At 40.7% G+C, this 16,153-nt stretch overlaps 2 protein-coding genes across 4 annotated transcripts in view; one reads left to right on the forward strand and one right to left on the reverse strand.

The window, feature by feature from the left end:
• The first annotated feature begins 556 nt into the window (after nucleotides 1–556).
• LOC113028146 (PDZ domain-containing protein 7) lies at nucleotides 557–11,234 on the forward strand. 2 transcript variants are annotated; one of them, XM_026178175.2, is made up of 18 exons: nucleotides 557–766; nucleotides 1,312–1,413; nucleotides 1,538–1,751; nucleotides 2,280–2,417; nucleotides 2,537–2,711; nucleotides 2,825–3,001; nucleotides 3,420–3,567; nucleotides 4,710–4,770; nucleotides 4,865–5,039; nucleotides 5,134–5,357; nucleotides 5,442–5,606; nucleotides 6,310–6,425; nucleotides 7,322–7,413; nucleotides 7,584–7,675; nucleotides 7,918–7,989; nucleotides 8,356–8,970; nucleotides 9,538–9,638; nucleotides 9,969–11,234. In XM_026178175.2, the coding sequence occupies exons 3-18, from the start codon at nucleotides 1,589–1,591 to the stop codon at nucleotides 10,110–10,112; spliced, it is 2,658 nt and encodes an 885-aa protein (XP_026033960.2). In that variant the 5' UTR covers nucleotides 557–766; nucleotides 1,312–1,413; nucleotides 1,538–1,588; the 3' UTR covers nucleotides 10,113–11,234. The 2 variants fall into 2 exon arrangements, with proteins under 2 accessions (XP_026033960.2, XP_026033961.2); XM_026178176.2 differs by having other exon boundaries at nucleotides 1,318–1,413.
• Nucleotides 10,761–16,153, reverse strand: part of LOC113028147 (leucine zipper putative tumor suppressor 2 homolog) — a 44,134-nt gene continuing 38,741 nt past the window's right edge. For both annotated transcript variants that reach the window (XM_026178178.2, XM_026178179.2), the window contains 3 exons: nucleotides 16,011–16,133; nucleotides 15,764–15,910; nucleotides 10,761–14,725 (listed from right to left, as the gene is read on the reverse strand). In XM_026178178.2, coding sequence (XP_026033963.1) covers nucleotides 14,018–14,725; nucleotides 15,764–15,910; nucleotides 16,011–16,133 — 978 coding nt within the window. In that variant the 3' untranslated portion in view covers nucleotides 10,761–14,017. The remainder of the gene's footprint in view (nucleotides 14,726–15,763; nucleotides 15,911–16,010; nucleotides 16,134–16,153) is intronic.

A 16,153-nucleotide genomic window follows, 5' to 3' on the forward strand; every position in this document is an offset into this window, starting at 1 on the left:
TATTGTAATATATCATATATATATATATCACTAAGCACTTCTGGATGGATGCAAACTGCATTTCGTTGCCCTGTACCTGTGCATGTGCAATGACAATAAAGTTGAATTCTATTCTATTCTATTCTAAATGCCTGCATTCTTACTCAGGGAGTAGTACTGGAGAAATCCTCAATTAAAAGCAAGCAATATATAATTTATACATGTATAATAAATATAAATTTAGCTTTGACACACATACTTAGTTCGTTTTTTCTGGTTGCATTACTGTTGATCTGATCCTGAAAACCAACTTAAACCACAGTGTTACAGTAAAATAAATATAATAAATATAGAATAAATATAAATGGTGCTTAGGTATATTGAGTTTATTAGAATTTCCTTTTAATTAATATATCCAACTATTACTTGTGTGATTTACTTGCAGTTTACTACCTTTATTTGATAGGTATGGCTAGTTTGGCTGTTATGCAATGTCATTTGATTGGCGTGTTATGCGTCCAATAAAGCACTCTCAATTCAACGCAATCCAGCCAATGGACGGATTGTGGGGGCGGGGCTTTGTTGACGCCAGAAATGTCCAGGCCAGGTGCGTTGAGTCATTTCCCACAAACATAGACTCAGGTATACGAAACAGCAGAGTTGGTTGTTTTAATTTAAAGAATATGGGGTGAATAGAAAGGATAGAGTGGAAGCTTCGTAGTGCCTGGTTGTACTTAAGCAGAAAACGTTAGAAGAAGTCAGCGGTGTTCAGAGCACGAAATGAGTGGTAGGTATTTATTTACGCGTCTTTATTTTCTCAGACACCATATTGCAAAAAATATCCAAATTTAGCACTGACGTTTTAGATACTATAGAAGCTGGATTTAATTAAGACGCAGAGCACGTTTATTACACGTTTTCTCATTTGAATATTTATATGCTAAACTTAAATTTGGCCGTTTGACGTAACTTTTGACGTTATTTAGCGTCGCTGTCCTTGGTCCTGAAGCTCAGTGAGGCGCTCAGGGGGAACCCCAAGATGGTAACTCTTAGTGACATGTAACCATGGCATCAGCACCATGTGACTTCGTGACTCTTAAGTGGGTCAGACAGGACTTAAATAAACCAGTTAAATCCTATTTCTTACCTCACCTTCTGCAGCAAGAATAGCTAAGAGTGAACCTTTCCTGAGCTGATTTGGAAAGAATTTGGTAGCTCCATATGTTCGACAGGTTTTTGTTTATTTGTTTCTTTTACATCCAAATGCATTATGGTGTATTCATATGATGTGCAAGTTTTTATTCATGCATCCAATATTGATTTGGTTCTGAGACTCAGACAGGTGAGAACAATGCAACATGGGCAGGAATGGGCCAGAGTGTGACTCCAGGAAGCAAAAGAGTCACTTATCATGTGGGAAAACAGCCAACCTCAGTGAGTAAAATCCAGTTTACACCACTGCACATTCGAGTGATTTGAAGTTCTCTTAAATGTGAGTATAATGCAGTATCACCATGCAGGGAATACAAGACAATCCGTCTGCTCTGTGCTCCTGTAGAGTCCTCTGCGTGGAGCTGAGAGTGTGTGAAAGGAGACCCCGCCAGCCTCCATGGCTCAGTCGTCAGACCCATCCCGCAGAGAGAAGACCCCAGGGACCCAAGGGTCACACACAGCTACGCGCAACCTCTTACGGAAGAAGGAGCAGCGCCGGCGTGGAATCCGATCCTCCTCACCAATGGGTCGGGTCATCCTCATCAACTCTCCTGTGGATGGTAAGGAGCAGTCAAGCTGGCTGCTGGTGTAGTGCAGTTTGTAACACTCCTGATGACTAAACAGTGATTCCTTCTAATTTATTAGTCATAGAGAGCGGACAAATAGTTTTAGCATTCTGTTATCAATACATTAAACCAAGCATAAGTCTCACAACATGAATCCACAACACTTTTATACTCAAGCTTACAATCACAAGAATTAAATTCTGTGGACAAATGCACAGGCACTGCAGATTAGGTTTAATATTTGGGGCTATTGTGCTTCTGTAACATGTCTTCTTTTATACTAAGAGAAAGAAAAAGGTCTTGATTTTTCTGCATGTTGTAATGCAAGATGCTAATTTATGCTAATTGGAGTATGTTTAATGAGATAATGCAGCATTTTTAAACATAAAAGCAGACCTGGAATGAAAATTTTTATTTCTGAAAACTGGCCAAAAATGTTTTTAATTACAAACTCCGTAGATACTTGACCCTGTTGAAATATTCACCACAATCACCAACAACTTTTGACTTTAAACACTTTAGGTGGTGATGATAGCGAGGACCTCCACACAATCACAGTGGATAAGTGTGTGGAAGGCAAGCTTGGATTCAGTGTGCGTGGAGGCTCAGAACATGGTCTCAGCATCTTTGTCAGTAAGGTAGAGGACAACAGTGCAGCAGGTAAGATTAATTTAGTCTCTGTGGAAATAAATAGATGTAGCCAGAGATGTGAGAGTGCACAGAATAAACATTTGCTGTGTTTGTTACTCACAGTATTTTATTTGTGTGCTTGTTTTCAGAGGCAGCAGGCCTGCTCGTAGGTGACAAACTGGTGGAGGTGAATGGCATCAGCCTGGAGAGCATCACCATGAGCAGTGCTGTGAAGGTGCTGACGGGCAACAACAGGCTAAGGATGGTGGTGAGACGTGTTGGCAAAGTCCCTGGTATCCGCTACTCCAAGGAGAAAACTACCTGGTAATAAAGCAGTATTCCTATTCATGTTTATTCCCCAAAAATTATTTTTAAAAAATCTGTCAGATTTTTTTCCCTGTAGTGATCAGCAGTGAGGTGTGCTGTTACTTTTTTAGGGTGGACCTGATTCACAGGCGTATGGTGGTGGAGGAGAGTGGACGGACGCCTTCTGAGGCCAGCTCAGGCAGCGCCCTGCAAAGGATTGTCCACCTTTACACCACCTCTGATGACTACTGCCTGGGTTTCAACATCCGTGGGGGACAGGAGTTTGGTCTGGGCATCTATGTCTCCAAGTACGTACACCTGCTAGAGAAAGAAAGAAAGAAGCATGTTCATAAAATTTAAATGGAATTAAAAAGGGAAGAAGGAAGTTTGAAACATGCCTGAATGCCCAACTTTTGACATGCACTCCTCTCATAGCGTAATTTTTTTGTATGTTTTTCTTTCTGTTTATTTAGTCAATAAAAAAATCTCTGCCACTAATATATCGCTGCAATAAACAATAAGTTTTTATTGTTGACTCATCTGAGGATCATTTTCTTCTAAAATGTACAAGTAATGACGTAGAACTACTCAGAATGTTTCAGAGTCTTGCTTTTTGTTAAACCAACAGCTCCAAATCCAAACAGCAGCTGATACGCATTTGGTATTTGAGCTTCAAAATACTGACACAGTTCATCATTTAAGCCCTTGCTTGTCTCATTGTCCCAGATTGGATCCTGGTGGTCTGGCTGAGCAAAACGGAATTAAGATGGGGGACCAGATTCTGGCTGCCAATGGAGTGAGCTTTGAGGACATCAGCCACAGCAGTGCTGTTGAGGTCCTGAAGAGTCACACACATGTTATGCTGACCATCAAGGTGAGGGTGGTGATGTATGACATAAATTGCAGAATACATTGCTTGTTAAATGCAAAGAACGTCATAGCCTCTAGAAAATGTTTCGGTTTTTAATCTGGTACACAAACAGTTTATATAATTCTAAAAATATATAATTAGATTAACTACATAATTATAGTTAATATAATTATATAGTTCTAATTTTATATAATTATAAAATTATACTAACTGTCACACCAAAGCCAGTGATTCTAAGTCTTAAATTGACACTGATAACCCAGGGTGAACCCTGAAGTTACCAGGATAAGATGAAAATCTTGCTTCATAGTGGCTTAATTTGGGAAACTGAGGCTTCAGAAAGTTGCTGACCTGAAAAGAGGTGCCTACAGCACAGTGTATTGCTTTGAGCCCAGGCTTAAAGTAGCTATAAAGTTATGTTATGGTCTGTTTGAGATATATACTTTTGATTAAAAGATGTCAATAAACCATATGCCTAGCTGTATCCACAGCCCTGACATTGTGTTAGTAGAAGTAAAGCTGTCTCAGTTGGATGTTTGCTGCTAAATAAAATCTTAACAACTTAAAGATGCCTCGTTATGTTCTGCAGTCGGTCTTTTTTATGGGAAGCATGCCAGCCCTTTCATTAAAGCCTCTTTCAGATGATCCGACATGTATCACCTTTCTAACCTCTTACCTGACTTTCATCTTGAATTCTCTCACAAACATAAACTACTCCAGTCGCATGGCTACGTGGTCGATATAGCAGCAGTTAGTGTGGCAGAGCCGACAGCTGGCATGCAGTCATAATATTCCTCACTCACTTAACTTGTCGGAGCTTGGGTTTCGCACTGTGAAAAATAGCCAGGCCATGTGCATTATTCACCAGGCAGCTGGGATCAGGTGCTGATCAAAGCATAGAGCCGGTGTATTGTGCAACTTTTTTGTTTGGGAGATCTTTTACTTTGGTAACTGAAACAGATCCTACAGTTAGAAACCATCCCAACTATCAAAGATTACTAGAAAGTCTGGAAAGGAAACGTGTTCGTCATGTAGGTTTTTGGGCGTGTGGTTCTCCGGTTACACTTTGTCAAATATAGTGATCCCATAAAAGTTTAACTGTTTCTACTGTATCTATTTGCATATCTGTGACCCTATCTTCACAGGAAGCAGGACGGTACCCTGCTTATAAGGAGATGGTGGCAGAATACAGATGGCTTAATAAATGTATGTATGTTTTTTTTTCTTCTAAAGTTTTCTTCTGTTCTGTTTATATCAGAGTGAATTTATCCTTTTAAATCTTTTAATCTTTCTTTATTAGTGGCCAATGGTACTCAGAAGTCTTCCTCCCAGGGCTCAGAATCCTCTTCAGCCTCTTCTCTGTCATCTGGGACTCCGGTGAGCTCTCTGAGCGGCCTGTCGCAGGTCATGTTCCCGCCTAGCCTGCCATTTGGTTCTGACATGGTGGACGTGTGCATCTCCACCGAGGACCAGAGGTCTGTGTCTGGTTTGTTTCCCCTTTAGAAGCACTCAAGCTAAAGTTCTTCTGCAGACCACACCACATGTGATGCTGATAGTTCTTATGTTCAGGTCTGAGTCAGAGCAGACAGAGACTGCCATTCAGACAGATCTACCTCTGAGATCTGGGACAGACACCACTCGCAGCCTGGGACGGACCACTCTGCTCAAAGACACGGTGATTCGTGGAGAGGAGAGCAAAGGGAAGAAATTGTCTCCCAAAACAGCCGTGCTGCTGGCTCTTAGCAGGCCAAGCCGACCCATCACCAGGTCACAGAGCCAAGTGACTGTGTCAGGTGAAAGTGAAGCAGAGTGAAATATATCAAAATGAAATGGTTAAACGGTACAGTAAATAACCTTCTGTTACTACCCCACCATAGAGATAAAGCAGAAAAAAGAGAAGAAGCAGAAAGGAAAGGACCCCGAGGAGAAGAGCACCCTGCAGCGCTCGAAGACCTTCGTTAACTTGCTTTTCAAGGGTGGACGGAAGAGAGACACTTCAAGGGGGCGTTCAAAGTCCCCATCCAAAGACAAGGCTGGGAAAGGTAACTGCCTTGCTTTTCATTGCTACAGTGACATTCACATTATATCAAACTGAAAATGAGATGTGCGGCCAGCGAAGATGCTGAAATATCTTCTGCAATTAAAACAGCAAACGAGAAATAACATGAAGCAAATAGACAGCAGATACCTGTCAAGGCTGAAAATGTCTTCATATCGCATGTGATTTGAGTCCATAGATTCAAATTTTTTGTTTGTGATGTTTCCTTTATATCAAGATATCTTCCAATTTTTCTTATTTTATTTTAAGTTTATTTTTGAAGAAATTATGTGAAATATGTTCCAATTTGTCACAGAAAGAATCGTTTTTTCCTAGATCACTTTGTTGGATCAAGCACCACCTCTAGTATAATTTCCACACACACCTCACTTTATTCTTTTTGAGTAATCCTGCTAGCAAACAGACAAACTGAAACAATCACTGGGCAGTGGAAAAAACAGGAACTTTTCAGGCATCTAATTGTTTATTTATTAGCTAATTACTTTGGTGTATGGTGAATTGTCATGGGGGAGGTCTTTATCAGCAAGAAAAGCAATAAAACTTATGAAAATACAGTTAAGAAGTACTAAGTTTAATCCCCTCTTTACGTTTCCCGGTACCATCCAGTGGGCCGGATTGAAGTCTTTGGTGGTTGCCTGATTTAGACACACATACTCAATATTGATTCCACTCTGCAATGTTTTTAGATGGAGGACGGGCTGGTGAGATGCCAAATTCAGAGATGCTTGGAGTGGTGGAGGACATGGCCCGCAGGCTGCTGACTGAGGAGGAAGTGGCTGCTGTAATGAAGACGTGCAGAAGGGTAGGACGCTGAGTTAAAATCTGTAGGCATACTGAGTGTTTGTGTGTTGACCTCTGTAGTGTCCTCATCCAAGGGAGTAATAAATGCCTTTTTGTCAGATGCCGCTAAAAATGTGTAACAATGTTTTAACAAAAAACAAAACAAAACCCAGGATTCATTAATATTTTCTTAGCTGAATTTGTTTGTTTTCTCCAACTAAATTTCAAACTACCTTAGATCATGAGTGCACATATGATGAAAGTCAGGCTGTGTTTTACTGCCATCCATTCCACAGAAACACTTAGGAAAACTGGATCTTCTTCACAGTCCTCCTCAGACATGATAGTTTCAGTTAATTTTTCCATATTTACTGTGTTTCTGATTCACTGACATACGCATGTTGGTAAGAACAAAATAGGCTGGTGTGCAGGTGTCTTTAATCCAGTGGTAAATTTGTATGTACAATTACTTTGTGTTTGTGATATTGGAACATTTCTACACAGTGATTAGTAAGTGAAGCCAAGGTGCATTTATGCTTTGATTGATGAGAGGTAACAGTCCTGTTTTAGAGACTTGCGATGTGTTAGCGTAGCTGTAGCAGTAGTCTTAGGTTTAGCAGGCAGGAGAAAAGAACATTTTATTGTTTAGGGATTTTTCATTGGCATGAAAACAGGCCAGTTTGCAACATTAACCATGCATGGTGTAAAATCACAGGATAACTGTGAAGTACTGTCTCACTGATGTCATAAGTTGGTGTGTCAGGGCAAAGATGCTAAAGGACACCTTCCCAAGCCAGCAGCTTTGACGCCCTGGGTGTGAGAATGGCCCATTTGGACAGTTTGTTTCAGTGTCCACTTGTAAATGTAAGGAAGTAATAAAAGCTGCTAAATGCTTACTAAATGTATTTACTCTCTCAGTACGTAGCAGATTGTTCAGTGGAAAATCTGATACGTCAACTGCTGGTTGTGCTGGACCGACCTGAAAAGCTGCTGCTGCTTAGAGAAGTGAGGTAAGGACAGGGAAACAATGGCGTTGGAAATGTTTCCAGAGAGGCTGAAGGATTTTTCAGGATAACCATCTCAAACTGAAATCCAAATGTTGCTCATTGAGGAGCTGAAGACTAATTAAAGATGTAAGAACAATGACTCAGCGTATTTTTTGTTCATCCACGTGTCTCAGAATGCTGCTTCCTCCTTCTGATCTGAGTGTATTCAATAACATGGTGACTGCCATTGAAGCCGAGGCCTACGATATCCTCAAGTATCGCTCAGGTGTGTATGAGAATTATCTGATCATGATATTCGAGCACCATCAGAGTCAGAGTTGTTTTCTGATATTACAAACCGTATCTTTTCAGTTAGCCCAAAAATTAGCATTAACTTAACACAGTTTAGTAGGACCTCAGTAGGCCCAGAAATTCTCTGTCCTGTAAAATATGATTATTTTACTCTTTGTCTTATCACCATTTACCACCTTTCTGTAAAGTTGCATTTGTCTTATCTTTCCATTGTAGTCCGGACTCCTCCTCTTCGCTCTCCCATTTCTGGTCGAACACCAAAACGGCGCCTCATCACTCCCATCCCAGGTCAGCACCTCCACTGCTAGACCTTTTCTCGGTCTAGCTTTTCTAAGGATGAAATTCTTTTTTTTTCTTTAAGCATATTGGTGAGACATAAATCCACTCAAGGAGGGATGAAAGGACCAATGAAGTAAAACTATGTTGATGAATGTGATTTTTATATTGGAAAAGTAAAACAGTGTTTATTGGCACTATTGTTTAACCTCTTTTATTGTTATTTATGTTTGATTGAAAAGGTTTGAGATCTTTGGGGGGGTTAAATGGGCTTCCATACTTTCCATTCAACTGTGAAACATTTTCAAACCTCAGCCTGAAGTGAAAGTGTATTGAACTTGAAAATAGTTCCTGTAACAACATTTGTTCTCCTTCTAGATTACCGGGGAGGCTTTGAGCTCCACAGTGCTGAGGAGGTGGAGAAGGAGGGCCACCTGCTGGAGGAGCTGGAGAAGCTCAGCTTGACTGGGCCCCGTGTGTCCAAAGACAGGCTCCACACCTCCAGGTCCTTCACACCTCTGCTGGACATACCGGTGGATGGATACAACACAGAGTCCAGAGACCTCGGACCTCCAGCTGCCAGTCCAGTGCTCCCCAACTGGCTGCTGGCCCGCAGCACCGACTCCAGGCCGCCTCTCCAGACAGAGATCGGCACGATTCGCTCCGTCCATTTTGATGAGGTGTCGTTGCACTCTACTTCAGATAAGGGAGATACGAACTTAGAACAGGGACAGCCGCCGTTAAGAAACAGTCGCTCTAAAGGCAAAAAGGAGAAAAGTGGGGACAGGAGTAAAGAAGCCGTGTTTACGCTGCAGAGCGCTGCTCGCAGGAGTCGGCCTTTATTGTCGCAGGTGTTTGGTTCAAATCAGAAACTGGGGAGTGAACAGGTGAACGGTCATCAGGCTTCTTCTGAGGACAGGATCAATGGCAGCGACTCCAAACAGGAGTATGAGCTCCGAACTGTCAGCATCTCCAAGACCAAACAGTCTCTGGGTAAGTAACTTTATTTGATGCCACTCTCACATTCAGAATAACTTTGTACCTAGTTTCCCAAATCAAGTTAAACTGAGGCATTATAAACTTTCATGCGACTAATTACAGAATAATGGAAGTAATTTTTAGTAATGCTTCTGAGCAAGAGATGCTTGGTATACAGCCTTCTCCTTCAGCCATTGAAAAACAATGTGTGCAGTCTGCTCTCACATATCAAAGTGAAAATTAAAAATCATTTCAATTGCAAATGTTTATCACATATCAGAAAAATAATCCAGTGAAATGTGTTTCTAAAAAAATCTGAGGCTGGAAACAAGCTGACATGCTTGATTTTCATGTGGTAGCCTGCCCCTCGATACCCTGGCTCTCAAAACATAATGCCGAGCTGCAAGAACGCATTGTGTTGCAACAGTATGCATGGAATTGATTGATCCTGTGGAAAACACTGGAAAATACTAACTGTATGACATACATTTTTGTATTTACTTCCTATATTTAGATTAAATATGACATTGTTTATGTATGCCTCCAAGTACGCCTCTGACTTGTGCTGCTGTGATGCTGCAGGTATCAGTATATCTGGTGGGATGGAGTCAAAGGTTCAGCCGGTGGTGAAGATTGAGAAGATCTTTCCTGGAGGAGCTGCCTCCACCTGTGAAGTTCTCAAGGTAACATGACAGTACCAAGCAGAAATCTTATAGAAAGAAGACTTATCAGACCAGGCAGAAATCTTCTATTGTCCAATTTTAGTGATTGCAGCAAATTGCAGCTTCAGTTTCCTGTTCTTACCTAACAGGAGTAGCATGTTGTGTGGGTTTCTGCTGCTGAAGCCCATTCATTTCTAGGTTTGCACTGAGTTGCTGCCATGTGTGATTAGCTGATTAGATATTTGCAAGCAAACAATTGAATAGGTGTACCTAATGAAGTTGCCAATGAGTGTATATAGTTCAGTGCATTTATTCTGTCAGTGTCTGACTGGATCTCCCTCTGTTTCCCAGGCTGGATTTGAGTTGGTGTCTGTGGATGCTGTTTCACTGCAAGGGGTCACCCATCAGCATGCCGTTGACATAATCCGAAAAGCCTTCAGCAATAAGGCCAAAGACCCCATGGAGTTTGTTGTCAAAGTCCCCAAAGATCTTTGAAAGGACTCTGAGATGCTTTTGTGGATTTAGAAAAAATATCCAGTGATAAGCAGCCGCCGGAATTTAACTTGGACACAGGTAAACTTTTACCAGCACACACACTGCTGAGGACTGGTATGCATTTTTTGCCATTCAAGTTAAATTTGGGAACAAGGACACAGAAACTTTCTGAACTGAAGCAAAGCTGCAGATAATATTTAAGAGAAAATGAACAAACCAAAAAGTTGTGTTTGTGTACAAATGAAATCTCTCACTTTTTCACAACCCTGGGGCCAGTGCCCGTCCAGAACATTTTTAACTTGTTTGACCAATATCCATTAGTGCATAACAGATGGAGAACTGTAGGTTATGCTCCTGAATTTTAAACTGTGCAGGATGGCAAACTTCAACTTTTGAGTGCCTTTGAAAGCCCCAGTGGACTGAATATTAATAAGAATCCACGTTAAGGTGGCTTTAAATTCAATTTTCTACCTGAAGAGGGCAGACACGGACCATTCACAATATTCCTGTGGACAGCAGCTAGCAAGAAGGATTTCTGAAAAGTTACACCAGAAAATACTAAATGTAAACAAAGAATTAAAAATGGGAGAAAATACATCTGTACATGGAGGAAAGACCTGGTGTAATAAATACAAACTGACACAGCTGTTAAACTTTTGTCTCTTTTTTTATTATTAAAACCAGAGTGGGTTTGTTCAAGAAATGTACAGCATGAAAATATACATTTAATGTTTTCATACAAATATTGTGGATTATAAAATTATACTGAGGAACCAAAACAAACATCTACACAAACAGTAATATACAGGCATCATATCTGTAGGAGCAAAATATAGAACGTGGGACATTGCTTTGGTCTATTCACAGTGGCTATGCTTTTATTGTGAGATGAACACATCTCTGGAAGAAAACTTTATCATGTTATGGACAAGTGAGGTTTATTTACATAATAATGGAGGATAATAATGATTCACTCAGCAGTGAGAGAGGAACAGGACGCGTCTCCTCCTGTGGTACAGGGGCGTAAATAAACAGATTCAAGCAGTCGGTGGAAAATTAGTTTGACTTTAAACGAAAACGTTACTTGGTACAAGAGCTCGCCATTTCAGCGATGAGTAATACGGAAATGTTCATAACACTTTATCCACACAGAAAAACGACGACCTCTTTGAGAGTAGTTTCTCCAATTATGATTAAAAAACAAAACAATGATAAAGGGGAAAAACAGTCACAATATACTGTGTGATATAAGAAATTAGGCATTATGATTTCCCTTTAATATCTGGATGTTTGAGGAGATCCAAAACACTGCATCTAATTCCCAACACTGACAACCTCTCCCTTATTTACTTCTGCATGCTCAGCAGCAGGTCCACAACCACAAAATAAGGCTGCTCGATTTAGGCAAAAGCCACAATCAAGATAATTTTGGACAAAATCTTGCAATCCTGATTATTTAACATGATTATTGATGATTTAAAACCGTGAATTTGCTAAACCTAAAAAAAAAGGGGGCTTTTCACATGGGATTTCCTTGACCTTCAGGCTAGTTGGTGCATTTTAAGTTAAACTTACAAAAACTGCTGCTCCTCTTTGGACCAGAGGGAGAGCAGTAGCAGATAACCAGCAAACATCCGGTTAACCATCACTGAAAGAGGACCAGATGAGAAACCCTCAGAGATCCTGTTTGCAGGCAAACACTGATGATCCTTTCACTTCAAACATGTTCTGGAGTTAGAGCTTGTTGACCAAAGACTCTTGTTTGTCTCTCTCCATTTAGTTCAAGCTGAACTGAATGGTGAATTTGTTTTCGGTTTTAGGATAGAAGTGAAGTTGCACTGCTGTAAAGGACAGGGGTGCGCTTGATTTATTACCAGACAAAATTATCATCCATATTGTCCTGATGTCATATTTCTTTAAAGCCAAAATAGTTTGATCCTAAACTTAAGGGAGAAGTTAACGGTGTTTCCACCAAACACTAACAAAATGAAGACAGTCTAGCTTTTGCAAAAACAGCAAGACGATTATGCACAGGTGTACATAAGTAAATAAATCATGGCTAATCTCCATTTTGCTGCTTCAGTTTCAGAGTCCTGGGCTATTTCTCACCCGTAAAACACATGCTCAGCATTTTACTAAGAGTGAGCACACTTTTTAGCGTAGATTTGAATAAGATGTGACTGACTGTACTACAGCACTGGTAACAGAAAGAGGTAAACATGACATGGAGATCGTTTTTGTTCCGTATCTGGAAATTAAAGCCACTGTATGGTGCAGAAAAACTATAAATCGAACAGTAAACAGGAAGTGATTTGGGACATTAATGTTTTTTGGTAAATATCATCTTTAAAGCAATGATATCATGAAGTTACTGTCCTGTTAAGGTTTTGGAAGATTTTATCCTCATGTTCTGCTGCTACTCTCCGGGAGAGTTATTTAATCCAATCTTGAGATAACTGTGGCACAGATGTTTGTGTCTGTGCGAGCTTAAAGCTGATATGTGTAGTGGTGTTAAAGTAATATTTGTTCCAGGCATTGTTAAATACTGTGAATTAAGACTAGACAGATGTTGATGACACGGCTTCCACCCTCTCCATTAATTTAGGGATAAGGGGAACCTATTGTGCACATTACGAGCTCTGGGGAGTACACTGGTTGAATGTCTCTGTCAATTCTGACAATTTTTTGCCATTCCTTGCGAACCTTCAAATCACACCAGAACGCAGCATGGTGAAACTACAAGCATTGTCTTAAGTGGATGCAATCAGCTCCAGCTGTACCGAGTGTTAATCCTGGGGTTATACTTGTCAAATATCTCATACTGGGCCTTAAGGCAGCTCTAAGCGATCTTTTGATTGGCTGCCCACCGCTAACAGAAGGTGTGAACAGTAGGTGGCTGGGGCTGATGTGTGCCAGATATGACTATATTAAGGACATGCACTTTAAAAAGCCAGAGCTTTTGGCTCACAGGGATTACTTGCTCAAATGCTGACCTAATTTTTTTTTTTAGATTTTTTTTAATTGGCCATTTTTAATATGAGCATCCACCTTGTAATAGTATAAATGTGAAAAAATAAAATAAAATAAATAAAGACTAATAGTCCACTTTGTATTTCCAAACTATCAGAGTGCATTTTTAAGAAGCCTTAAGTTTGTTTTCCAAGATCATTACATGTCCAGAAACAACATATTTGGGCAACAAAAAAACTAGGGTTTTGTTTTTTGTTGCTACAGTGAAAATAAGTAGAGAACGATCAACAGTTTACTTGTTGGTCATGAACAGTTAGCATAAAAGCTTGACTAGTTCTGAGGAAAACAACAAGATAGACCTGTCAGCGATTAGCACCAGGCTCTGATTCACTCACTCTTATCATGACATCCTGATTGTGTGGTATCCCACAATCACTGACGACAGCGTGGGCTCCGTCTAAATGAACTGCACTAATGAGAGCTGACTACTAACACAGAGTGGGAGTGCTAAAGCCAGCAGGGAAGGTGGAGTCATAACCAACACAGGGGGAGGATAGCGAAAGGTTGAGAGAATGAGAGAAGTGAGTCACCCACAAACAAAATCTCCCACGAACTTTGAAAAGCGTGAGAGGACCAGGGCTCGTATGCTTATATCTGGTCGGTGTTAATACTAACAGACATTAATAGAAGGGCAAAGGATTGAGGTGGAGGGCTAACAACTAATTAAAGGTCAGTGGCTTTAAAGTGAGACTTGTAGACCAGACCAATGAAGCAGAAATCAAGCGGTGCAGGTGTGAAACACCACTTTTTTTTTTACATTTTAAGTACTTTTATGCTTGTCTGAACATGAAGGAGGAAAGACAATTAGCTTACAGTAGTGCAAAATTTAAAAAAAAAGAAAAAAAAGAAACACAATCAAAGGACAGATACGAGGGTCAAATTTCTGTTGCGGCAATTTCATCAAAGTTGATCTCATTGCCGCTGCCCTCATCATCATCTCTGCTTTCCAGTTCCAAACTGAGCTCCTGCAGGAGCTGCTCCAGCTCTCGGTTCCTGCGATACATCTGCACATAGTTCTGCTGCAGCTGCTTCTGGTAGCGAATTACTTTGTCCTTTTCCTCCTGCCATATCTTGCGCTCCTCCTCAAAGCTTCCCAGTTGCTGCTCAGCTTTTTGACGCTCAAAAGCTAACTCGGATCTCATCCTGTCCATCTGCACCTTCATGCTCTGCAGCGCCTCGGTGTTGCTCTGCCGCTGAGCCTTCGCTTCGTCGCTCTCGTAGGCGAGCAGCTGCTCCTCGGCTTCCTGAAACACCTGACACTGTCTGTTTCCCGGGCCTTGATTGACCAGAGCATCTCGGAGATGAGCCATTTCCCCCTCCAGGCGTCCTACCTTTTCTCTGAGTAGCTCTGCTTCGCTCTTGCGACGCTGAAGCTCATTTTCACACACCTCCAGCTCCAGTGTTCGAGTTCGGATGGTGCCGTGGGCCTCCTGGAGCAGCACCTGGGTGTTGGTCAGCTCGCCACGAGTCTCCCTGAGTTGACCCCGCAGTGAGACGATCTCCCCCACACGCTGAGCTAACTCACTCTGCACTTCCTTCAACTGCTGCTTCAGCAACGAGATTTCCCCAGACTTCTGACAGACCTGAGTGGAGAGAAGCATTTAGGAGGGAAATTCAGTCAATGAAGTGTCGACAAAGAGCTCTGTTGGTTTTGAAGGTTAGATGGTACTACTACTACTACTAAAATGGATAAAGGAGTTGTTGTGCTTTATAGATGAAAGATTTTAGAGAAGGCTAAATAACATTTGTGTCACTGACCTGCTGTTTGGTGGTTTTTATTTACTGTCTTATTTACAGATTTAATGAGGTAGACCTCATCCATAGAGGTAAAAAGTTTGACTTTAAAGGTTTGCAGCTTGTCACTAGTTGGTTTTCCAGATGGAAATTTTTAATACAATACCCAAGCTCTTAAACAATCTTACTTAAACAAATAAGTGCAATGATTCCCATTATCAATCAAACTGACATTTATTTATGCAGACAATCGATTTGATCAGTAATTAAATGTCAGAAAAGAGTGAAAATGGTTCATTTCAGAAACTCTCTCTTGAAGAAAATGTCATAAAATACAACCAAACAGTTTTCAGTCTGAGAGGCTAACGTTTGTGTGTGCAGGTAATTATTTTAGATCCAAAATTAAGTACAAATATTAAGTATATAGCGCTTTTTAGAATAATAATACACTAAAATGTTGCAGAATCGTTAAGAAGGTGTGGAGACTGCTTTGAACTTTAGAAAGGATTTGTATTTTACACAAAATCAGTCAGAATAATTAATATAAACCATGAAATAGTTACTTTTACGTTTTGAACTGACTGAACTTTTTCTTATAAAATATTGGATATTTTTCTTTAAAAGAAGCCTTTTTTTAAAGTATTTTTTTGTTATCACTAAAATTCATTGGATGACATTAATTTCATTTCATTCACGATTACAGCAAGACATTAAATTAGTGATTTGATTTGCACAGCTCTTATAGCAGTGATGAGTTTAATGAAGAATGAGACGTGGCACAAAAAAAAAAAAATCACTAAAAGGGCACAATAATACACTTTAAAACTCAAATGTATTTCATGTACTTATTACTACATTATATAAGAGTTTAAAGAACATCCGCTCACCTCCCACTTGGTCTCCTCAAGTCGAGGGCCCAGCTGGATCTTCTCATGCTCATACGAGGTGCAGCGCTCCTCAAGCTGCTCCCTCTCCTTCAGAAGCTGAGCAAAGTCCTCCTGAAGTTTCTTCTTCTCCTGCTGGAGCTGGAAAACCTGCAGCCATAAAAAGAAAAAAGAGAGAGAGAGCGATACACTTAAAACAATGCTTTGTTTTCAAAAGCCAGCACTGAATATTCTTGTCTGAGGTTCTAACCTGCAGCTGAAGCACCTGCTGTGCACGCTGGGCTTTCTGAGAGGCAACCTGCATCCTGGTGGCACAGCCCTGCCTCAGCTCCTCCAGTTCCAGCTCAAAGCGCTTCTGCTTCTCCTCATAAACCTGTAAAGCAGAACAACCAG

This window comes from Astatotilapia calliptera, chromosome 8 (genome assembly GCF_964374335.1).
Source record: "Astatotilapia calliptera chromosome 8, fAstCal68.1, whole genome shotgun sequence".
NCBI lineage: Eukaryota > Metazoa > Chordata > Actinopteri > Cichliformes > Cichlidae > Astatotilapia > Astatotilapia calliptera.